Raw genomic sequence first — 25,175 nt, forward strand, 5'->3', positions numbered from 1 at the left:
GATAAGGATTAAAGTGAACTTCTTATAAGAAACCATGAAAGCAATAAGAGAGTAGAGTGAAATATTCAAAGTTTTAAAAGAAAGAGCACAACAACAACAACCAAGAATTCTATATCCAGGAAATTATTTAAACAAGTTAAGGAAATATAAAAACTTTCTTAGAGAAAAAAAAAAACATGGAAATCATTATCAGGACACCTGCCCTGCAACATACATTAGAAGAAGTTCTTCAGACAAAAGGAAAAGAATACAGGTCAGAAACTTGGATCTACATTAAGAATGAAGAGTGTGGTAATGGAATAAATTAAAGTAAAATAAAATATTTTAGTTTTTGTTATGGTTAATTTCATATGTCAGCTTGGCTATGTTATAGTATTTAATTGTTTGGTCAAGGAAGTCCTGGAGTGGTTGTTACCATGAGGGTATCTCATAGTTGGATTTGCATCTATAGTAAGTTGATTGCATCTATGGCTGACTGCATCTATATTTAACAAAGGACATTGCCCTCAGCAATGAGAGGAGATTCCTACTCAAGTTGGAGGCCTTAAAGCCAGAACTGACAGTATCAGAAATCAGAAAGAATTCTTGCCTCTACTTCAACCAGTCAGATTCTCCTAGGAAATTCAACTTCACCTTCTTCAAAGTTACAACTTGCATTCTAAGGAATTTGGTCTTGCCAAACCCTATGGTTATGTGAGCCAATTCCTAGAACAAATCTTTTAATGTTTACATATATTATATATACTATTTCGCATATTATATGTATATAGATGTGTATATATATCCTGTCAATTCTCTTTCTCTGTAAAACCTTGACTAACAGATTTTGGTACTGTTAGAGTGGGGGATGGCAAATACCTTGTTGGTTATGATTCTCTGGAGAGTCCTAACACATTTTTAACTCCTAACTGTTATAACAGATAAATAATAATAACAATATTTTGCGTGATTATAGCATGATTAAGTGAAATGAATGACAGCAAATTTCTAATGGATTAGAAGAAGGAATTGGGAATATTCAGTTATAAGTTACCTGCACTATCCGTGATGGGGTATAGTGTTATTTGAAGGTGAACTCTGATATAAGTTAAAATATATATATTGAAAATTACAGAGCAAATGCTAAAAAATGAAAAACAAATATAATTGACATATTCAGAGAGGACAGAAAATGGAATAATATCAAATGTTCAATTAAAACAAAATGTGGTATATGCATACAATGGAATCTTATTGAGCAGTGAAAAGGAATGAAGCTCAAATACATGTGACAGAATGGATGAACTCTGAAGACACCAGGTTGAGTAAAACAAGCCAGACACAAAAGGATGAATATTATATGATCTTACTGAATGTAAAATAATTAGAATAAGGAAATTATAGCATCAGAAATGAGAATACAAGTTACCAGAGACTGAGGTGGGGCTAGGGAAGAGGAATTCATGCTTAAATTGTACAGAGTTTCTATTTTGGGTGATTGAAAGGTTTTGGCAATGATTGGTGGTGAGGGTCACACAACATTGTTCACTTAATAAACAGTTTTACTTACTATATTTAAATGTGGCTAAAAGGGGAAATTTTAGGTTTTATATACATTACGAGAATAAATTTTAAAGAATGGATGGAACTGTGTAACACAAACAGTGGGCCCTAAGCTAAATCACAGACAGTAGTAAATAGCATATTATAATACTCTCATCAATTGTAAGAAATACACTACAGTAGTACAAAGTGTTAATAAGGGGAGTTATATGGGAACTCAATATATCTACATGAGCTTTCTATTAATCTGCTTCTATAAAAACAGGCAGAAAAAGAGGAGAAGGGAAGAAACAAAGAACAAACACATAAAATAGAAAACATGGTTAGATTTCATCAACTATATCAATAATCAATTTAAATGGTGAATGGTCTAAATATACCAATTAAACTACTGCGATTGTCACAGTGAATACAAATTTAATATCCAACTAGCTGTGTTCTACAAGTATCCATTTTAAATATGAACAAGCAAATAAGTTAAAATTAAAGGAGTAGAAAAAGATATGCTATGTGTGAGTGGGTCAATTGAAGCTGTATGTACTCCAGAAAAATATATTCTTAAATTGAATCCATTCCTGTGGGTGTAAACCCTTGTAGGTAAGATCTTTTGATGAGGCTACTTCAGTTAAGGTGTGAACCACTTTCATTCAGAATGGGACTTAATCTTATTACCAGAGTCCTTTATAAACTGAATTGATACAAAGAGAGAGAAAGCCAAGGAAGGAAGACGTTGAAAGCAATGAATCCCAGAAGAGACTATCAGACACTTCTATATTCCTTGTCATGTGGCAGAATTGCCAAGGATCACTGCATCTGGTCTTTGAGAGGGAAGTACTGCCTTGATGATGCCTTGATTTGGACATTTCCATGGCCTCAAAACTAATTTAATAAATTCCCATCGTTTAATTCAATGCATTTCATGGTATCTGCCTTAAGCAGCCTAGGAATCTAAAACATCATGCTAAAACAAATCAAAGGAAAAATAAGGTAGCTGTATTAATTTTGTAACAAAGAAAGTTATCTTGGATAAAGAAGGGTATTGCATAATGATAAAGAAGTCAATTCTCCGAGAAGACTTGGCAATCCTAAATGTATATGCACATCAAAACAAAGAGTCAGAATACATGAGGAAAAATTTGATGGAACTGAAAGGAAAATAGACAAATCCACAATCAGAGTTGAAGGCTTTAATACCCCTGTTAGTAATTGATAGGTGATTCAGGCAGAAAATCAGTAGGAATATAGATGACCCAAACAGTACTATCAATCAACTTGATCTAATTGATAATCATAAGAGTCTCCATATAGCAGTGGCGGAATACTCATTCCTTTCAAGTGCACAAGGAATATTTTTCAAGACAGACCATAATCTGGGGCATGAAACACACTTTCATAATTTTTAAATTATAAAAAATATGAATCATACAGAGTATATTCATAGACCACAATGGAACTACAAACCAGTAACAGAAAGGTAACTAAAAAATCCCCACATATTTGGAAATTAAACAACATATCCCAAATACATCATGGTTCAAGGAAGAAGTGTAAAGAGAAATTTTTAAAATATTTTAAATTAACTTAAATGACAATACAAGTTATCAAAATTTGTGGGATTCAGCAAACCAGTGCTTAGAGGTAAACTTACATCACTAATTGTATGCATTAGGTAAATATTCATTCAAAATCAGAACCTAAGATTCTATATTAGGAATATGAAGAAAGAACAATTTAAGCACAAGGCAAGTGGAAGAAAATAAATCTAAAATAGGGAAGAAACCAATGAAATTTGAAAAGAAAAATACTAGAGAAATCTGATAAAACCAAAATCTGGTTCTTTGAAGAGATCAATACAATAAATAAATGTTTAGTTAGGTTAACCAAGAGAAAAAAAAGAAGTCATAATTGTCAACACCAGAAATAAAAGAGTGGCCATGACTACTGATCCCACGAACATTTGAAGTATAATAAAGGAATACTACAACAACCCTATGTTCACAAATTTGATAAATAAAATTAACTTCAATGACATAAACTACAAAAACTAACACAAGGAGAAATGGATATCCTGAATACTTCTGTATCTATTTATTAAATTAAATCAATAATTAATATCCTTCCAGAAGAGAAGTCACTAGACTGGATGCTTTCACTGGTGAATTCTACCAAACATTTAAGGAATAATCAACGAGAATTCATCAAAATCTATTCTAGATAATAGAAGCAAAGAGAACACTTCCTAACACATTGTTGAGAAGAACATTAACACTAAAACCAGTTAAAGACATTACATGAAAGGAAACCCACAAACCAATATCTCACATGAACATGTATTCAAAAATTCTCAACACTATCGTAGCAAATCAAATCAAACAATGTATAAAAAGACCTATAAACTATGACCAAGTGTAATGAATTTCAGGTATGCAAAGCTGGTTCAACATTCAAAAATCAATTATTGTAATTCACAACATCAACAGGCTAGAGAAGAAGAATTGTATGATCATTTCAATTAATGCAAAAAACATATGTCAAAATGCAGCATACATTTATGATAAAAAGTCTCAGCAAACTAAAGGATGAGAAAACAAATCCTTTCTCCGTAAGAACGGGAGGAAAACCAAGATGATTCCTCTGACCACTCTGATTCAATGTCATACTGGAAATCGTAGACAATGAAATAAGACAAGAAAAGGAAATAAAGTACATATGTTTGGGGAACGAAGAAATAAACTTGTATTTGTTTGCACAGATTACATGTTTGTCTATGCAGAAAATCCCATAGATACAATTTAAAAAACAAACAGAGGAAATTCCTGGTACTAAAACGTGATTATAACAAGGTGTGTTAGTTTGCTAGCTGCCAGAATGCAATACACCAGAAGTGGAATGGCTTTTATAACGGGGAATTTAATAAGTTACAAGTTTACAGTTCTAAGGAAGGGAAAATGTCCAAATTAAGGCACCAACAAGAGATTACCTTCATTCAAGAAAGGCCAATGGGTCAGACAGAAGCACTTATGTCAGTTTGGTAGTCATGTGGCTGGCATCTTGGACTTTCTCCTGGACTATGTTGCTTTCAGCCTCTGCCCTGTGGAGGTTCCTCATTTTATTTTAATCTCTTGGCTGGCTTTAATCTCTTGGTTTCCTTTGGCTCTCTCTAGGTTCTGGTTTACTTAAAATCTCATTGCAACTTCTGTGGGGTTCCAAGCATCTCCAAATATCTGTGTCTCTGTTCTTCACGTCGCCACATCTGTGTCAGCTCTACTGGTAAGCTTCTGTCAGCTCTGAGGCTTCTGTCATTTTGCTAGGCTTTGATGGCTCTGCAAGCCCTGTCTGCTCTGAGCTCTTTCCAAAATGTTACTTCTTTTAAAGGACCTTAGTAGACTAATCAAGACCAACCTGGATTGGATGGAGTCACATCCTCATCTAATAAAAAATCAATACCCAACATTTGGCATGTCACATCTCCATGGAGTTAATCTAATCAAAATATTTCAACCTACATTATTGAATCAGGATTAAAAGAAGTGGCTGCCTCCACAAGATTGAATCAGGATTAAAACATGGCTTTTCTAGGAAACATACTTTCAAACCAGCACACAAGTTCACAGGAAACAAGACTAATAAATAAAAGCCAATTTATTTCCGGTATAGCAGCTATGAACAACTGGAATTTAAAATATAAAAATGTCATTTATTATGTTCCAAAAAATACAGTACATAGGCATAAATCTATCACAGTAACTTCAGAATCTGTGTGTGGAAAACAAGAAAATACTATGAAATACCAAACAAGAGTAAAATAAGTGGAGAGGTATTTGTGTTCATCGATTGGAAAACACAATACTGTTAGTATGTCAGTGCTTCCCCCCAAATTGTTAATAGGGTCAATACAATGCCAGTTAAATTCTTTAAAAAAAAATGTCCAGATGTTAACAAGTTGATTCTAAAGTTGATACGGAAAGACATGTCCTAGAATAACCAACACAATATAGTATAGAAGAACAAATCCGAAAGAATCGCACTACTTGGTTTCGGGACTTAATTTAAAACTATAGTAATCAAGACAATGAAGAATAGGTAAAAGAACACAAACAGATTACATATACAGAAGAGTTCCCAGAAATAAGCCCGACACACATAGTTAACTTACTTCTGACAAACGTGCAAATTTATGGGGAAAGTATTTTCCTTTCAACAAATAGTGGCTGAAAAGTTGGACATCCATATGCAATAAAAGAAGGAAGGAAAGGGAAGGGGAGGTAAGGGAGATAAAAGAAAGAAAGAAGAAAGGGAGGGAGGGAGGAAGGTAGAGAGAGAGAGAGAGGCAGAAAGAAGCTAAAAATACCTTTAACTTTTGTGGTGGTTTGAAACTGTTATGTATCTCAGAAATGCCATGTTCTTTTAATCCCAATCCTATTTGAGGAGGCAGCCATGTTCTTTTAATATTTGGGGTGGGACCTTTAATTAGATTGTTTCCATGGTGATGTGACACCCAATTGTGCAGACCAGGGATCAAGGTGAGGAGCCTGAGGAGGGACTGAGGGATCGCACATCTGAAAGAGAGGGACCGTTGGAATCCAGATCCCCTGCTGTCATCCCTGGGAGACCCCGGGCAGGGCATCAGGCTGAGGGCTGCCCCATCGCCACTCCACTCTCAGGGGATAGAAGTGAGGGTTTGACCTGAGGGACACTCAGACCTCAGAGGGATGGTCAGGAGAGGGATCAATATGAGGACCCTGAGGCAGGACTGAAGGGACCCCATCCAGAACAGAGTAATCCCAGAAACCAGTTGCACCCTGCTGTCAGCCCTGGGGGACCCTTGCATTGGGACTGGACGTGGTGCTTCCTGATGTACATTTTGGGATCCCAGGGGCAGGAGGTTTATCTAAAAGGGTGACCTCCAGTCAGCTGACATAGGATTCCAGGTGCTGCGAAGTATCGAAAATGAGAAACCTGAGGAAGACTAAGGGGACCCCAATTGCAGAAGAGTAGTGCCCAGCCCCAACATGCCTTGCTGTCGGCCTGGGAAGCCCAAGGCAGCGTGGCCGGATGTGGTGCTTCATCACTTCCGCCCTGGGAGTCTGGGGGAGGGGTTTGTTCCGAGAAGGCAGCCTTGGATCAGCGGAGGGAAGATCCCACATCCCGTCAGACATCTAGGTGAGGACCTTGAGGGAGGACTAAGTGGTCCCCCATTTTGGAAGACAAGGCCCCAGGCCCCCTCCCATGCTGCTGCTCTCAGCCTGGTACGCCCAGGGCAGCTTGGCCGGACGTGGTGCTTCCTGACTTCCGGCCTGGGAATCTGGGGGAGGGGTTTGTTCTGAGAAGGCGGCCTGGGGTCAGCAGAGGGAGGATCCCACGTCCCGTCAGACATCTAGGTGAGGACCCTGAGGGAGGACTAAGTAGTCCCCCATTCTCAAGAGAAGGTCCCAGCCCCCCTCCCACGCCGCTGCTGTTGGCCTGGGATGCCCAGGGAAGCGTGGCCGTATGTGGTGCTTCCTGGGTTCCGCCCTGGGAATCTGGGGGAGGGGTTTGTTCTGAGAAGGCGGCCACGGGTCAACGGAGGGAGGATCCCACGTCCCGTCAGACATCTAGGTGAGGACCCTGAGGGAGGACTCAGTGGTCCCCCATTCTGGAAGAGAAGGTCCCAGTCCCGTCCTGCCCCTGCTCTCAGCCTGGGACGCCCAGTGCAGCGTGGCCGACGTGGTGCTTCCTGACTTCCGCTCTGGGAGTCTGGGGGAGGGGTTTGCTCTGAGAAGGCGGCCTCGGGTCAGCAGAGGGAGGATCCCACGTCCCGTCAGACATCTAGGTGAGGACCCTGAGGGAGGACTAAGTGGTCCCCCATTCTGGAAGAGAAGGTCCCAGTCCCGTCCTGCCCCTGCTCTCAGCCTGGGACGCCCAGGGTAGCGTGGCCGTATATGGTGCTTCCTGACTTCCGCCCTGGGAGTCTGGGGGAGGGGTTTGTCCTGAGAAGGCGGCCTCGGGTCAGCGGAGGGAGGATCCCACGTCCCGTCAGACATCTAGGTGAGGACCCTGAGGGAGGACTCAGTGGTCCCCCATTTTGGAAGACAAGGCCCCAGGCCCCCTCCCATGCTGCTGCTCTCAGCCTGGTACGCCCAGGGCAGCGTGGCCGGATGTGGTGCTTCCTGACTTCCGGCCTGGGAATCTGGGGGAGGGGTTTGTTCTGAGAAGGCGGCCTCGGGTCAGCAGAGGGAGGATCCCACGTCCCGTCAGACATCTAGGTGAGGACCCTGAGGGAGGACTAAGTGGTCCCCCATTTTGGAAGACAAGGCCCCAGGCCCCCTCCCATGCCGCTATTCTCAGCCTGGTACGCCCAGGGAAGCTTGGCCGGACGTGGTGCTTCCTGACTTCCGGCCTGGGAATCTGGGGGAGGAGTTTGTTTTGAGAAGGCAGCCTGGGGTCAGCAGAGGGAGGATCACACGTCCCGTCAGACATCTAGGTGAGCACCCTGAGGGAGGACTAAGTGGTCCCCCATTCTGGAAGAGAAGGCCCCAGGTCCCCCATTCTGGAAGAGAAGGCCCCAGCCCCCCTCCCATGCCGCTGCTCTCAGCCTGGTACGCCCAGGGCAGCGTGGCCGGATGTGGTGCTTCCTGACTTCCGGCCTGGGAATCTGGGGGAGGAGTTTGTTTTGAGAAGGCGGCCTGGGGTCAGCAGAGGGAGGATCCCACGTCCCGTCAGACATCTAGGTGAGGACCCTGAGGGAGGACTAAGTGGTCCCCCATTCTCAAGAGAAGGTCCCAGCCCCCCTCCCACGCCGCTGCTGGTGGCCTGGGATGCCCAGGGCAGCGTGGCCATATATGGTGCTTCCTGGGTTCCGCCCTGGGAGTCTGGGGGAGGGGTTTGTTCTGAGAAGGCGGCCTCGGGTCAGCGGAGGGAGGATCCCACGTCCCGTCAGACATCTAGGTGAGGACCCTGAGGGAGGACTCAGTGGTCCCCCATTTTGAAAGAGAAGCCCCCAGCACCCCTCCCATGCCACTGCTGTCGGCCTCGGACGCCCAGTGCAGCGTGGCCGACGTGGTGCTTCCTGACTTCCGCCCTGGGAGTCTGGGGGAGGGGTTTGTTCTGAGAAAGCGGCCTCGGGTCAGCGGAGGGAGGATCCCACGTCCCGTCAGACATCTAGGTGAGGACCCTGAGGGAGGACTCAGTGGTCCCCCATTTTGGAAGAGAAGCCCCCGGCCCCCCTCCCATGCCACTGCTGTCGGCCTCGGACGCCCAGTGCAGCGTGGCCGACGTGGTGTTTCCTGACTTCCGCCCTGGGAGTCTGGGGGAGGGGTTTGTTCTGAGAAGGCGACCTCGGGTCAGCAGAGGGAGGATCCCACGTCCCGTCAGACATCTAGGTGAGGACCCTGAGGGAGGACTAAATGGTCCCCCATTCTGGAAGAGAAGATCCCAGTCCCGTTCTGCCCCTGCTGCCGGCCTGGGACACCCAGGGTAGCGTGGCCGGATGTGGTGCTTCCTGACTTCCGCTCTGGGAGTCTGGGGGAGGGGTTTGTTCTGAGAAGGCGGCCTGGGGTCAGCAGAGGGAGGATCCCACGTCCCGTCAGACATCTAGGTGAGGACCCTGAGGGAGGACTAAGTAGTCCCCCATTCTCAAGAGAAGGTCCCAGCCCCCCTCCCACGCCGCTGCTGTTGGCCTGGGATGCCCAGGGAAGCGTGGCCGTATGTGGTGCTTCCTGGGTTCCGCCCTGGGAATCTGGGGAAGGGGTTTGTTCTGAGAAGGCGGCCACCGGTCGACGGAGGGAGGATCCCACGTCCGGTCAGACATATAGGTGAGGACCCTGAGGGAGGACTCAGTGGTCCCCCATTCTGGGAGAGAAGGCCCCAGCCCCCCTCACATGCCCCTGCTGTCGGTCTGGGACACCCAGGGTAGCGTGGCCGGATGTGGTGCTTGCTGATTTCCGCCCTGGGAGTCTGGGGGAGGGGTTTTTTCTGAGAAGGCGGCCTCGGGTCAGCAGAGTGAGGATCCCACGTCCCGTCAGACATCTAGGTGAGGACCCTGAGGGAGGACTAAGTGGTCCCCCATTCTGGAAGAGAAGCCCCCAGCCCCCCTCCCACGCCGCTGCTGTCGGTCTGGGACGCCCAGTGCAGCGTGGCCGGATGTGGTGCTTCCTGACTTCCGCCCTGGGAGTCTGGGGGAGGGGTTTTTTCTGAGAAGGCGGCCTCGGGTCAGCAGAGTGAGGATCCCACGTCCCGTCAGACATCTAGGTGAGGACCCTGAGGGAGGACTAAGTGGTCCCCCATTCTGGAAGAGAAGCCCCCAGCCCCCCTCCCACGCCGCTGCTGTCGGTCTGGGACGCCCAGTGCAGCGTGGCCGGATGTGGTGCTTCCTGACTTCCGTCCTGGGAGTCTGGGGGAGGGGTTTGTTCTGAGAAGGCAGCCTCGGGTCAGCGGAGGGAGGATCCCACGTCCCGTCAGACATCTAGGTGAGGACCCTGAGGGAGGACTCAGTGGTCCCCCATTCTGGAAGAGAAGGTCCCAGTCCAGTCCTGCCCCTGCTGTCAGCCTGGGACACCCAGGGCAGCATGGCCGGATGTGGTGTTTCCTGACTTCCGCTCTGGGAGTCTGGGGGAGGGGTTTGCTCTGAGAAGGCGGCCTCGGGTCAGCGGAGGGAGGATCCCACGTCCCGTCAGACATCTAGGTGAGGACCCTGAGGGAAGACTCAGTGGTCCCCCATTTTGCAATAGAAGGCCCCAGCCCCCCTCGCATGCCGCTGCTGCCGGCCTGGGACGCCCAGGGAAGCGTGGCCGTATGTGGTGCTTGCTGATTTCCGCCCTGGGAGTCTGGGGGAGGGGTTTTTTCTGAGAAGGCGGCCTCGGGTCGGCAGAGGGAGGATCCCACGTCCCATCAGACACCTAGGTGAGGACCCTGAGGAAGGACTCACTGGTCCCCCGTTCTGGAAGAGAAGGCCCCAGGCCCCCTCACATGCCCCTGCTGTCGGTCTGGGACACCCAGGGTAGCGTGGCCGTATGTGGTGCTTCCTGACTTCCACCATTGGAGTCTGGGGAGGGGTTTGTTCTAAGAGGGCGGCCTCAGGTCGGCGGAGGGAGGATCCCACGTCCTGTCAAATTCTAGGTGAAGACCCTGAGGGAGGACTCAGTGGTCCCCCATTCTGGGAGAGAAGGCCCCACCCAGCCCCCCTCCCATGCCGCTGCTGCCGGCCTGTGTCACCCAGGGCAACGTGGCGGGATGTGGCGCTTCCTGACTTCTGCCCTGGGAGTCTGGGGGAGGGGTTTGTTCTGAGAAGGCGGCCTGAGGTCAGCGGAGGGAAGATCCCACCTCCCGTCAGACATCTAGGTGAGGACCCTGAGGGAGAACTAAGTGGTCCCCCATTCTGAAAGCGAAGGCCCCAGTCCCCTTCCCATGCCCCAGTCCCCCTCCCATGCCACTGCTATCGGCCTGGGACGCCCAGGGCAGCATGGCCGGACGTGGTGCTTCCTGACTTCTGCCCTGGGAGTCTGGGGGAGGGGTTTGTTCTGAGAAGGCAGCCTGAGGTCAACGGAGGGAGGATCCCATGTCCCGTCAGACATCTAGGTGAGGATCCTGAGGGAGGACTAGGGAGACTTAACATCAGAGAAGGCTGCCCTTGTTTTCAGTCCTAGAAGCTCGGAAATATGGGGGCTTGATGTATTACACCTCCTCTTCTGCCTTGTAGGTCTCTGGGTGGTGAATACTGGTTTGAGGGAGCCGAGTTCACTTCGACATAAAGGGCCCCAGGCACTGCCTATAACCAAGAGAAAGTAAGTAAGGACCACCCATCTTGCCTCTTAACAGAGGGGCCTCCAACTCTTTCTTTTCTCTGCTATCAGACCTAGAACGTCCCAGGGTATGGTGGCTATATATGGCAACCTGTGACTTCATCCTCCGTGCAGAATCTCAGGAAAATGAGGGCCTCAGTCATGAAGGGTTGGACATAGGTCAGCAAATGGAAGTGTCCTAGCCTTTATTGGGTCAATGTGGATAACCTGAGTGGAGACTGAGGGGACTCTCTACCTCCACAAAGAAGAGGCCACACAGAAACCCTCCCCAACTGTCAGCCTTGAGACCATCTAGTGTACCATTACTTCTTGGGTATATCGGGGCTGTGAAGACCTTCATTTGAGGGTACCAGACTCAGGGTAGTGGAAAGAGGATTTTCAGGCCTTGGCACAGTCAAGATAAGGATGCCACAGGAGGTCTGAGGACCCACTCCCAGATAGAGGGATCCCACAGAATCTGTGTCCTATTCCTGCTCTCAGACCTGAGAGGACCTTGGCAGAGATCACTGTATATGGCACACACACTCTTCCACAGGAGTGAAGAGAGGATGCGGGTGTGAGATGAATTCAGGTCAACAGAGGAAACAATCCCAGACCCTGTCAGGAGTCAATGTGAGGACTTAGGGTACCCTCCCCATATAAGAAAAGACTCGATCCCATCCCCAGGCTGACCTTCTCTCCCCCATGTTTGGATATGGATCCCCTCACTTCCTCTTTTAGTGTCTCATGGAGATGAGACCTTTATCTAAAGAAGGTGACCTCAGGTCAGTAAAGGTAATCTCAGGTATTAAGGCAAAAACTGAGGGGAAAGCCCCAATACCAGGACATATGGACAACTGTGGAATTTAGCCAGCCCTTGCTGTCACCCCTTAGAAGTCCTGGGCAGGTGAGATCAGATGTTAAGTCCCCCTCACTTCATTCTGTTCGGTCTCAAAGATGTGGCTTTTTGTTCTGAGAATTTTCCCTCAGGTGAACAGAAGGGTGGAGCCCAGGCCTTACAAGGGGAAAGGTGAGGATCCTGAGTGAGCACCCAGGGCACTGTCCACTGAGGAACACTGGGGATCCTAGAGAGTCCATTCTGCTTCTTCTGTCACTGCAGGGTGGCTCAGGTCTATGTTTGCATTCAGCAGCCTGAGATACCTCCCCAGTTCCTGTTACAGGAGCTCCCGGAACCGGGACATGAGGACCTTGATCTGAGGTCAGCTGAGCAAAATAAGCCCAGGCATTGCCAGAGTCAAGGTGAGGTTCATGCCCTGAATGTGTCTACCCTTACCTGAGAACAGAGAGGACCCTATACCACCTGACCCCACCTGCCCTTCTCTCAGCCCTGGATGCCTCAGGCTGTGCTGACAGGCTGACCCTTAAAGAGCTGTCTCGCTTCCTCACTCAGGTTCTTTGGGGCCAGGCTGAGCAGGAGGACAGAAGAGCCGTGAGGCCCTCAAGCACTCCCAAAAGAGAAAACTTATAAGTTGGCCTTTGTCAGACACCAAGATTCAGTCCACTTACACTCTCCCTCTTTCCTTAGGCCTGTGGGCTCTCGTTTCCCACTCTCACACTCCTTCCGTTGCCTCCACTCGCAAAGAGTGTCATCATGTCCCATGCTCTAAAGCGTCGACGTGTCGTGCTTGAGGAAGGCCTTAAGACCCAAAATGAGACGCAAGACTCCGAGAATGCACAGGATTCCTCAGCTGTGGAGGAGATCTTCGCCTCTTCCTCCTCCTCCCCCTGTTCCTCTTCCTCCTTCCCCCTCTCCACCTCCTCCTCGTCCTCATCTTCCTCATGCTATCCTCTGATCCCAAGCACCCCAGAAGATGTTTCTGCTCCTGGGACACCGAGTACTCCCGGGAGTCCTCAGAGAGCCTGCTCTTCCCATGCTGCCCTGGAAGCCACTCCATTGAGTCAATCAGATGAAGGCTCCAGCTGCCCAGAAGCGGAGGGCTCAAGCAATTTGCAGTTCCAGCTCAATGCTGAATCCTTGCTCAGAAGTGCTATCAATGATAAGGTGGATGACTTGGTGAAGTTCCTGCTTCTCAAGTATCAAATAAAGGAGCCCATCACCAAGGCAGAAATGCTGGAGATGGTTATCCAAAACTACAAGGACCACTTTCCTGTCATCTTCAGAGAAGCCTCTGAGTGCATGGAGCTGGTGTTTGGCATTGCTGTGAAGGAAGTGGATCCCACTGGCGAGTGCTATGTCCTCACCAATGCACTGGGCTTCACCTATGATGAAGGGATGAGTAACAATCATAGCTTGCCAAAGGCTGGTATTCTGATGTTTATCCTGAGCATAATTTTCATGGAGGGCAACTGTGTTCCTGAGGAGACGATCTGGGATATGCTGGGTGTGATGGGGGTGTATCCTGGGAGGGAGCATTACATCTACGGGGAGCCCAGGAAGCTCCTCACCAGAGATTGGGTGCAGGCAAAGTACCTCGAGTACCGCAGGGTACCCGGCAGTCATCCTGTGCGCTATGAGTTCCTGTGGGGTCCCAGGGCCCACGCTGAAACCACTAAGATGAAAGTCCTGGAGTTTCTGGCCAAGATCAATGGGAGTGACCCCAGCTCCTTCCCACTGTGGTATGAGGAGGCATTGAGAGATGAGGAAATGAGAGCCCAGGCCAGAAATGCTACCATGGGTTACACTGCTGCCGGTGCTTCATCCAGCAGCTCCTCCTGCCTTTAATGAATTCTCTGGCCAGTTCCTCACTCTGTGGTTGAAAAGGACAGTCACAAATCTAAGTATTGGAGGGCCAAGCTGGGACTGGGGGCACACGGTTTATAATGTCTTTGTGTTCCTTTGCTGTAGTGTTGACTACGAGCTTTATCTTTCATTCTATTTTCGGTATTCCTCAAATGTTGTTCCTGTTAATAGAAGGTTTACTTAGCTCCAGAATTAAAATTTATGGATGACGTTCATGTATTTCCCATATATTGCTGTTTATCTGGTTTAAGAATAAGAGTTTTTGCTATTTTGTAAAACAAAATGGGAAATCTTCCTTTTTATTCTGTGATTCAGAGTAAGATAATATGTCATTGAAATAAAAATGCCTCTGGAAATATAAAGAAAGCATTAAAATAGAGGAAAATATGAAGTTGGTTAGTTTTTTGATCCCCTTATCATTCTTTGCTCTGTTCTGTAAAATAAAAGATATATACTTGGATTTGTTGACTCATTCAAGATTGTGGGAGAAATTAAGTAATTGTAAAACAAATTCCCTGCTCACCCAGCTCACTTATTCTCCAAACATAGAGTGAGCACCTGATCTTTGGAAGGCACTATTATGCTAGTGAGACACGAGGATAAGCATAGTATGGTAAAGTTTAGGAGCATTAATCATGTAAGGAAGATGGTGAGGCATCCACTAAGATTTGAGAGCAATCAATTGTAAGTGTTCTGCACCATGGTAGTTTGGAGCTCAGGGAAAAGGCAGTTCCATCTATGGGAGTTAATGTAATTGATAACAGTGTTGGCAGGGACCCAGCCCTTCACGTGGTCTCTCTCAGAATTGAGTGAAAAGCCTGGCCCGGAAAACGGCTCTGAGCAGTTAGATTTAGGTCATGACTAAATCAGAGAAAACTCTCCCTCTGGGGCAGGTATGGAAGGTGTCCTGTTCTCTGGGCCCAGTGCAATTGAACACTGATCTGGAGCTAGGTCTTTATGCACTCATGTAAGAACTTCTTCAGAAATTAGGTGATGCTCTTTTGAAGCAATTGTTCAGAAGACCTTGAGTATGGCCCTTTCTCCTGGGCCTGAGAAAACTAGAACCCATTCCATTAAAAGGGAATTTTAAATTTACCTGCAGTGAAATTTGACTAAATCTAAGCAAGGCATAGATTTTCAGTGCAGGCTAAATGAACTTAAGTAATGGTTTGGGTAAAAGAACAGCAGTGAGGAAAGGAAGAATTTGGCCCATGATTCAGATTTTAGGAGATGTGAGTCGCATCCAGCTGGAGAAGTCATCCCCATACCCAAATTAGATAATAAATGCTCAAAGAGGGAAACTCTACTGACCTTTTTGCAAAGCAGCATTTTTTACTGATTTGGTTTTTTGTATATCCTATACTCTGTGTATTTGCAGAGGTTTCCCAGACAGCAATAAGATTCCACAGGAGAAGGTGATGGGGTCTGGAATCAAATGGAAGGAACTGCCCTTCATTAAAGGTCCAATATGTACCAGACACTTCCAGGTGATTTATATACATTATATAAAGTCCATCAGTCCTACCAGACATTGCTGATCAAACATATTTTACAGATGAAGGACCTAAGGTTCATAGCACTGGGTAATTTGCTCCAGATGACAGGAGCAAATGCTAAATGGCAGGGCTGGAACTAGACCCCTGGTCTGAGTTCGTCTGGAGTCCAGCTGTTCCTGCTCTTCCAAGCTTGAGGCAAACGTGTCTTCTCACTACTCCATAGGGTCTCTCAGGTGACCCAAAGGGCCTTGTGGCCAAGGAACTAAAAGCTGGCTTAAAGAAGGTGACAAAATGGGAATAAGATACAATGTGGGGATTGTTTGTGAACTTTAACCACCTAGGATCAGCTGGACAGAGCCCCAGGTTTCCTTGAGAACTGAGATCACCCAGGGACCTGCTTTTTTTGTTTTCCAGACCAAGCAGTCTCTTGCATTGCAGCCCTATCCCTTGAACTTCTGCAGGTTTACCCCCCAACCCAACTCTGGAGCCTGGCCTGCTGGCCAGCTCATCACTGCAGCCTACTCTGAAAGGCTGTGTCTTGCTTTAGTGGAATAACCTAGAATCATCTGCTCTTCCCCTGACAAAGAATATTTCTATTGCTTGCAGAAGTCCACTGGCTGCCCCATCCTTCACCCTGGAACCCCTCAGCAGCTGCCCCCTCATCATAAAAGTGTACGTTGGGCAATTGTGTTGTAACACTCCTACCCTTCAAGTGTCTTCAAAGCACACTCTCAAAGGGGTTCCAAATAGGCTGGTGATTAGAGTATGAGTTGAAACACAATCTACTGGGTCTTGGGACATAAATCTGACATTAGAGAAGGTTTTTGAAACCACCCAGATATTTGCAATAGGATTTCAATGGGGTTTCATATTTGAAAGTGGCCACTGAACACTTACACAGATACATAAGCTTGCCTCAGTGGTCAAGACCCAAACAAAGCTTCCCTCACGTGTGTGGAAGGGTCATGGAATTCACTATGTAGCAAACGTCTACTGAGGCTGAATTCCTCAAAACCTTGGTGTTCCAGTAACAAGTGAAAAATGATTCCTTATTTGACATGTTAATTCATTAAAGAAGAAAAAATGATTAGCCATCCTTCCATTACCTCTTGTACCTACCTACCTTACAGGAAATTCCTGGCATTCTGCATATCAAATTATACATGTACAGGTGTTCAGTCATGTTAAGTTATGTGGAGTGCATCAGAGACTCACAAGCTAAGATTTTGATCATGCATCAAAAAGAAAGAGAAAATGTCTCAGCCTACTGAGATTATAAAGATTATTACAAAGGGCTGTGCATAAAAGTGTTATTGAGTGAAGAAGGTGTACCCCCCACTGAGATTTACAAACCCCTTTGAAAATTAGATGTAATCTTTTATTTGAAAACACCTTTCACACAGTCACTTGAAAAAGTTTTAGAATTTCAAGATTTATATATGCCTTCTCAGAAGCTCTTTGCAAAATAAAGAGGATTGTTGTCATAACATAATGAAGCTGAAACTAGTTTATGTGCTCCTACTATGTAGCCAAGCAAATTTCAGGTTTTGCCTTTTGTATTTCCTAGCAGTTGTTTTAACTGACTAATAACACACAGCTAGTATTTCTGTTGATAGGCTTATTTAAATATTTTAATTACAAATGTTATAGTACATATATTTTTGTTGCAAAAAATTCTAAAAATACAGAGAAATCCTAATTCTCTTCTATACAAAGTTCTTCCAAAACTCAGTCCTTTTCCTCGGCAGTAACCATAATAACAATCTGGTATGTAGTTTCCAAATTTGATTCTAGGCTTTTTCATAGATATGTGTTCTATAAAAATATATTATGTTTTTATAAATATACATGAGTAATGATGTAACAATTGATCTTCTTCCTGCCTTTGCCACTTAATAAACTAGATGCAGGATCTCTCCATGACAGCACATGTGGCTCTACCTCACTTCTGTTACTACTCCCTAGAATTCTAAAGTATGTGTGTCACAATTAATTAAAATATTCTTCTCCCGATGGTCACATAAATTACTGCCCATTTGCTGCTGTGATAAGTAGAACTGAAATTACTGTCTTTGAACATTAACTCTTGGAGAAAATTGTTTGTCTTTGAAAGACGTATTGATATGGACATTGGCTTAAAGGGGAAAAAGTATGGATACTTAAGTTTTTACAAATATTTTCAAATTTTTATTCCAAAAAGCCTGTACCAGTTCATATTCTCAGTCATTAAGGTATGTGAATATCCTTCACATTAACAAATATTTTATCAATTTTAAATTTTGGTAAACATTATGGGTAAAAAAAAATATTGTCTCACTGTTATTGTAATTTGAGTTATCCTCTTTTTCTATTTATGTTAAGAAGAATATTAACTTAATCCCTTACCATATAAAGCTGGATTTATGTAGTGGTGTAATGAATAATAAGATTCTTTTGAATATGGCTTAAATTTCTGAAATGTCAACAAGACATTTCTCTTTTACATTGAAAAGCAAGAATTTCGCCAGATAGGGCACCCTCAGACTGTGAGGGGCATTGAGAGGATTCTGAAGGAGAGTAATTGCCAGCATCCATGAGAGAGACTACATGTGAAAACAAGTTCTGAGAGCTCAGGGCAAGGTAGTACTCATGGGTTTAAATCCGGAATTCAGTGTAGGATGGAGAAGAGACCAGAAGGAGAGAATGTGCAGTATGCGGGTGTTGTGATACAGGACAACTTACAGGAATAAGCTTGGGAAATCTCTGAAGCATCATTATCAGCTGGAAGTTTCAGGGTTATTAAATGGCTAGGTCTATTGGATGAAAGAACCAAAGGCCTGCCCTAACTTGGAATCCCCTAAACCTGTTAGGCAGAGTATAGTGGTTCCCATACACCATTCTGGTGGAGCCACAAATCTTGACTGCTCTAGTGGTCCAGTGCATGCTTGTCAGATTACAAAGGCTAGAAACTAACTTTCTTGATGCCTGATCTAGGCTGTTTTTTTTCCCACTATGCAAAGTTCACCTCCTCTATAGAAGGTTGGGGCTATGTGAGTGACTAGGTTTGGTGACTAATGGCTGACAGTAGAGACAGGTCAGGAGTACCAATGAGCAGTGGAAAAGAGCAGAGCAGCTGCAAAGAGAGGGAAATCATACAAGAAAAGCCCTGGAATACTGAAGATAAAGAGCTGGGTGTGGACATGTCTTGTAAAACAATCCAGATGATGTGCTTAGCTCAAACTGCCTCCCATGGCTGCTGAGTTCATAGCAAGCTAAAATATATGAATCCCGAGGCTAGGATTTTTGGACTACGTTGCCACAGGTACTGTCTTGATAGAGAGTTGGCCCACGGTACGAACATTTGCAGGGCAGATGAAAAACCCGTGGAAATGGCTCACTTCCTCCAGATAATGGGGTATGACCTGCCATACCTGACTGGGGGTTATGGGGATGTCTGGGTTCAGTGCAGGAACAATCACATGCCATCCTGTTGGAGGCATCCCCATCTCCGGGATGGTACTTGAGCCTCGGAAGAAAATGTCCATAATAACACTTTCAGTGATAGCTTTCCATGGAAATTCTGAATTTCAGAGGACAGTAATAGTGCTTTAAATTTCTTGCATGGAGACAGAAGTCCCAGACAGGGGGCAAACTCCTTATTTTGAATCAGTAAATGTGACCCTTTGATATTTTGTTGATTGATTGATTCATTCATTTATCTAGCTAACAATTAGGGAACACATGCTGAGAAAGAACACCAAGTAATCAAAAATAAGTAAATAAAATGGCAGTGTTCTTAATTCATGTTTGAGTGGAAAGATGTTGAAGAAGAGACTGATATGAGAAAGTTCAGGAAGATAACTTTTCTTATGAAAAAGTTGGGAGAGTCTATAATATGATTTTGAGTTATGTAGGTTGGTTATCAAAGTAGAAAATGTTCTTCTTAGCTTAGAGTGAAGATAAAAGAGGAAGAATTTGTGGTGATTTGAGTTAGGGGTAGAGATGAGGAAGGGAATGGAGGATGAAGTTACCATAGGTCACATAAGTGGTGAGGTCTTGTCGGCTGTTGAATTGGAGCTGTCCAGTGGATATAGTAAACATGGGTCTGATTATCAGGAGAAGGGCATGGATTAGAGATTAGTTTGGCTCTGTCAGAGGTCATTGATTGGGCCACTAGTTTAGGTAAAATCAAGTAAGTATTGTGTAGATTGTGGCCTACACCCTATGGGATGCCATAAATAAAGCTGTGCAGACTTGAAAAGAGAAAGTACTCAACAAAAAATACAATCAGAAAATGTTGAACTGTGTATATACCAATGCCTGTGTATTTGCGGCATTGGTATATAAGTATATATGCAGTTACATATCATGAGTTTTTAATTTCACATATACCATCTCACATCACTTCTGAAACTCTACTTTTGGCATTCTTTGCTAAGGCTAAGTGTACACCTACTAATACCCAGACACTTAGCTCTTATAACCAAGTGTATTTTTTAGGCAGCTGGCAACTCTACAGTAACTAGTTTTTCATGGCAAGAGAGCAAGGAGCTGAAGGCAATCTTGGGTGCAAGTACTGGAAACCAAGACTCCGTGGTGCATCCCATAACTAATTGATAGTCTGAGGAACAGAAAGGAAGGAGAATTTTTTTATAAAATGGACAGAGCCTGAGACCTATGGGACAACGTCAAGTATACCAACATATGCATAATGGAAGTCCAGGAAGGAGAAGAGAGAGAGAAGGGGCAGAAAGAATATTTGAAGAAATAATGAATAAGTCTTCACAAATTTGTTGAAACTCATGACTCTATTCAAGAAGCTCAACAAACTTCAAGTAGGTTGAACTCAAAGAGATACAAAATGAGAAATGTAAGTAAACTGCTGAAATCCAAAGACAGAGCCTTGAAACAAGCAATAGAGGAGAGACTTTCATGGACAAGGGATCTTGAATAGGAGTAAGAGCCAATTACTCATCAAAAGCCAAAGAGACCAGAAAGCAATGGGATGACATATTTAAAATGCTGAAAGCAAAAAACCCCACAAATGTCTATGAAAAATTCTATAGCAGATAAATTAACCTGCAAATATGAAGGAGAAATTAAAATATTTCCAGATTTTTTTAAATGAGAAAGTTGGTCACGGGTATACCTGCCATATGAAAAAATGCTTAAGGGAGTTCTTCAGGCTGAAATTAAAAAACCCTAGAGAGTAAATAAAATCCATATGAATAAATAAAGGATACAGGCAAAGGTAACTAATTTGGTATCTATGAAAGAATATCATTATATGGTATTTGAATACATAATATATATCAATAAAAATTTTAAAAGAGTATTATTGCAGTTTGGTTTGCAACCAATACTTATTTCCTATATGATTTAAAATAAAAAATGCATAAAAATGTATAAATCTATGGTAATGGGCATATAATCTATAAAGATGAAATTTGTGACAATAACAACATAAGGGTGGAGAAAATGATCTAAGAGCACAGTTTTTACATACTATTGAAACTTCATATTAATTCAAACTAGATTGTTATGATTTTAAGATTTTAACTATAATCCCCAAGGTAACCACTAGAAAAATTACTTAAAAATATACAGAAAAGGAAGTTATAAGGGATCAAAATGGTACAATACCCTAAGTCAATTAAAAACAAAATAAGATGGTAATGGAAAGACTGAGGAGCAAAAAAGATATAATATATACATAAAACATACAGAAAAATAGTAGAAGTCACTGCTACCTTACAACTGATTTATTTAAATGTAAATGGATTAACTTCTCTAATTAAAAAGAAAAAATTGATAAAATGGAGTTATAAAACAACATCCAAGTATTTGCTGTTTATAAGAGACTCACTTTAGATCCATGGCAGAATAGATTGAAAGTTAAACAATTGAACGAGATATCCCATGCAACTAGCAACCAAAAGAGATCTGGGATGGTTAATACTAATAACATATGAAATAGATTTTAGGACAATGCACATTGATGAAAGGGTTGATTCATCAAGAAGATATAATAATTATAAACATGTATCAATCCAACAACAGAGATTCAACATATCTGAAGCAAAAATTGAGAGAATTAAATGGAGGAATAGTTCGACAGTGATAGTTGGAGAGTTCAAAATATCACCTTCAATAATAGATACCAGATCAGTTAGTAAATAGAGGATTTGAAAAATGCTGCAAACAAGCTACAACTAACATTATATACTTAAAACACTGAACAACAGCAAAATAAACTTTACTTAAGTGCATATGAGACCTTATATAATATAGCCCATATGTTTGGCCACAAAACAAGTCTCAATAAATGTAAAAAGACTGAAGTCATGTAAAATATCTTCTCTAGCCACAATGGAATGGCACTAGAAATCAACAATAGAAGGGAAATTTTAAAAATCCACAACTATGTGGAAAGTAAACAATGCATCCTTAAACAACCAATGTGTCAAAGAAAAAATTACAATGGACATTAGAAAATCTTTTGAGACAAATGAAAACACAATACAACATACCAAAGCTTATGGAATGCAATGAAAACAGTACTCAGAGGGAAATTTACAGCTGCAAATGCCTACATTAAAAGAGAAGAAAATTTCAAATTAATAACTTAATTTTATAGTTTAAGAAACTAGACATAGAGGAGCAAAATAAACCAAAGTTAGCAGAAAGAAGGAATTGAGAAAGATTAGAGACAGAAACTGAAAGAAACAGAAGCTGAAACAAGGAAAGCCAAGAGAGAAGAATCAGAAGAGACCGGCCATGTGCCTACCCATGTGACAGAAGGACCCCGACGCCAGCAGCCTTTCCTCAGAAAAGATTTAAACAGTCAAGTTAAATCAAACTGAGTAATCATGGAAGAAGGTGGATTTGATCCCTGTGAATGCATTTGCTCTCAAGAACATGTGATGAGAAGTCTGGTCAATCAGTTGAGGTAGTCCCAGTCCTACTGCACCACACACAGAACGTCTTCAGGAATCACCAGGACCTTCTGATGATAATGGCATCAGTATTACTATGATCTTGGTGGCCTGGATGTTTATTTCAGTGATCTTGTTCTTCCTGAGTGTGAGACCTCCTAATCTAAGAGGATCCAACCTACCTGGAAAGCCAGCCAGTCCTCATAATGGACAAGATTCACCAGCTTCTCCTGTGGATTAACTTCATGATATGGCAAGTGAAAGTAGTTAAACACCTTGCATGGCCAAATGAATGAAGATGACCAGAGTATGCCTGACCCCATTATCACTGCTTTTCCTTTTTCCTTTGCAATATGGGATGGTATTGTTTCCATGGGTTTCTAGAAATTTCACTTGAAATCGTATTTTTGCTTCCTGTGTTACCACCATTCCTATTCATACTATATTTGAGTAAATGTTACTGAAAAAAGTTACATGGGGCTTTTTTTGGTTGTCCTAAATGTAAACATTCTATTCATTCTATTTGTAACTGTGATAATAATATTTGGGGTGATTTCTGGCCTGACTGAAGGAAATTTAAGATCTCTGCATTTAAATATTTCAACTAGTTTTGATAGCTTCAAAATTTTCTTTTATGCATACGGTATTTATAAAGTTATTTGGACTTATCTGAGATTGTATGTGAAAGTTAGAATCACACTATATTTACATTTACCTTGATAGTTTATTTGCGGGTGTAAGTTTTCTCTTGTTCTTGGGATGGTGGTAGTTATTGAATATTTTATAAACTACAGCTGAAATCTGTATCATCTATTATAACTGGCTTACGTGACTAGCATAGAAGAAGAAATGAAATGGTTGTTTACTAAAATTTTACACCCATTAAAAAGTGTCTAATGCTAAGAAAACTTCAAATAAACATGATTGATCAATATGGTGGATCTTTACCAGCCAATTATATGATATTTATAAGCCATTGTACTTCAACTTTATAAGGGTTCATAAAAGGAAGAAAAAAATTAACTCTGCCCTTGTCGGGTATAATTCATACAACAACAATTTAAGCTATAATTTTTTGTTAAAATGAATGTGTCTAAGGAAGCATCTTTTCTATTCTAACACTTTCCTGTTAAAATGAAATTATCTTAAAGGGGGAAACTTGTTTGATTATTGGCATTTGAATGTCCATTTACTTATTTACTCTCTTTCTTTTGAAGAAAAATTTTTGAGTCTCTTGTTATCCTTCTGAATTTATTATTTTTTTAATGTATACTTAACTTACTCCAAGGGGAAAGAAGAAAATGAGAAGCAATCAAGGGTCTTTTTTTCACTCCTTATCATTCCTGTCTTGGTAATGGGATGGATTGGGACTGGAAGAAGAATTAATGTAAGTAGTTTTGAAATATAAGAGAAAGTAAAAGTTGCATTATTTTGCTGAGTTTGAAAAAATTAATATAATTACCATAAAAATGCCTGCATGACTTATGTGGCTATGGAAGTTTTTTACTAGCACGTGATTGCAGGCTACTTACGGGGGCTAGAGGGTATTTTGCTATCTATGTAAGGATTTTTCCCCTGGATCAGTCCAGCTTTTCATTGTGTTGCTCTGAAAAATGACTCGTACGAATTGAATAAAACTCTCCATATCATTGTACTGCTTAATAGAGACTTTGACACAGTCATGTGACACTCAGGGAGGTTTTTTTTTCCCTTTACCATAATTCCATTCTAGACCACAAACATTAAGGGCATTATTTCAGTACATAAGCCAATATTAGCTGCTTGCATTCCTCCTTGTACATCTTGGCTTTGTGCTCAATTTCTTGAAATACTATAATCAACTCTTAATTAGTTGTGCTAATTGAAGGGTAACACAGGTAAGTCAGATCCTGGATAAATGAACGGAACACCACAGATAAAAGGTTTTTCTTCTTGCTGTGACCTGCTAGAAGACTTCCCAGCTCTAAACTGGTAAAGTGGTTAAGGCAGAAAGGGCATGAGCAGTTTAAGATGGAGAAAAATCCAATAGCATTAACTTTTTCTGCCCTTGGCCTCTGAACTTTGAAAGCTTGCCCTTATATCCCAACAATCTGTTCTCTAAGCTGCCTGGGAACCAATCCCTGGGATAGATACTGACATATATACTGACTCTATGACTCACAAACAATGAGAATTGGTTTTAATTTAAGAAATAACTATAACTTGGAAACAAAATGTCTAGTGTTAGCTAGATACCTGGAAATCTGGATTCTTAGCTCTAGTCCTTCATTTCTGTCACATATATTTAATTGATGTTACTTCTAGGATTTTAATCTTTTCTTATATGCACCATTTACTTAATTAGTAACAAAAGTTCTTATCATAGTTAAGTCCTGAAAAGATAGTGGTCTGCACAAAAAGTATTCTTATTAGCATAACTAGTAATTCACATCATTCTATTTAATTCTTACTTTCTACATGTGGCTTTTTTATTGAGAACACTATTAAATCATGACTTGGTTTTGTAAACATTCACGTCAATTGTCGCTAAAATCCTTTTAAAAATCTGGAAAAAGAAAGATAAAACACCACATTTTAAAATCGCTTTGGCTCTTAAACATTCCACAAATGCCATTAAAAGTTTATTTTGTTTTAGAGTTATTCAATGCTTTTTTTATATATACAAAGTAATTCTTTGCTCTTCATTTGGAAGACGTTAACATTGAAAATGTTTATAGTAAAATATTTTATCCTGTGTCTATCC

General features: G+C 42.8%; 1 protein-coding gene and 1 pseudogene across 4 annotated transcripts; both read left to right on the plus strand.

Moving 5' to 3' along the window:
* The first annotated feature begins 6,633 nt into the window (after window positions 1-6,633).
* On the plus strand, window positions 6,634-14,428 carry LOC143670280 (melanoma-associated antigen 10-like). 4 transcript variants are annotated; one of them, XM_077144978.1, is made up of 3 exons: window positions 6,634-6,705; window positions 11,219-11,303; window positions 12,847-14,428. In XM_077144978.1, exon 3 carries the CDS (start codon window positions 12,913-12,915, stop codon window positions 14,002-14,004), a length of 1,092 nt encoding a protein of 363 aa, XP_077001093.1. In that variant the 5' UTR covers window positions 6,634-6,705; window positions 11,219-11,303; window positions 12,847-12,912; the 3' UTR covers window positions 14,005-14,428. The 4 variants fall into 4 exon arrangements, with proteins under 4 accessions (XP_077001093.1, XP_077001092.1, XP_077001091.1 ...); XM_077144977.1 differs by lacking the exon at window positions 6,634-6,705 and adding an exon at window positions 9,059-9,118; XM_077144976.1 differs by lacking the exon at window positions 6,634-6,705 and adding an exon at window positions 10,154-10,204.
* Window positions 14,429-22,366: 7,938 nt separating this feature from the next.
* Window positions 22,367-22,673, plus strand: LOC143670150 (small integral membrane protein 14 pseudogene; annotated as a pseudogene).
* The last annotated feature ends 2,502 nt before the right edge of the window (window positions 22,674-25,175 follow it).

The sequence above is a fragment of the Tamandua tetradactyla genome, chromosome X (assembly GCF_023851605.1).
Source record: "Tamandua tetradactyla isolate mTamTet1 chromosome X, mTamTet1.pri, whole genome shotgun sequence".
NCBI classification, from domain to species: domain Eukaryota; kingdom Metazoa; phylum Chordata; class Mammalia; order Pilosa; family Myrmecophagidae; genus Tamandua; species Tamandua tetradactyla.

Coding starts and splice junctions, on each gene's coding strand:
- LOC143670280 (XM_077144978.1), top strand. CDS start 12,913: ATGTCCCATGCTCTAAAGCGTCGACGTGTCGTGCTTGAGGAAGGCCTT.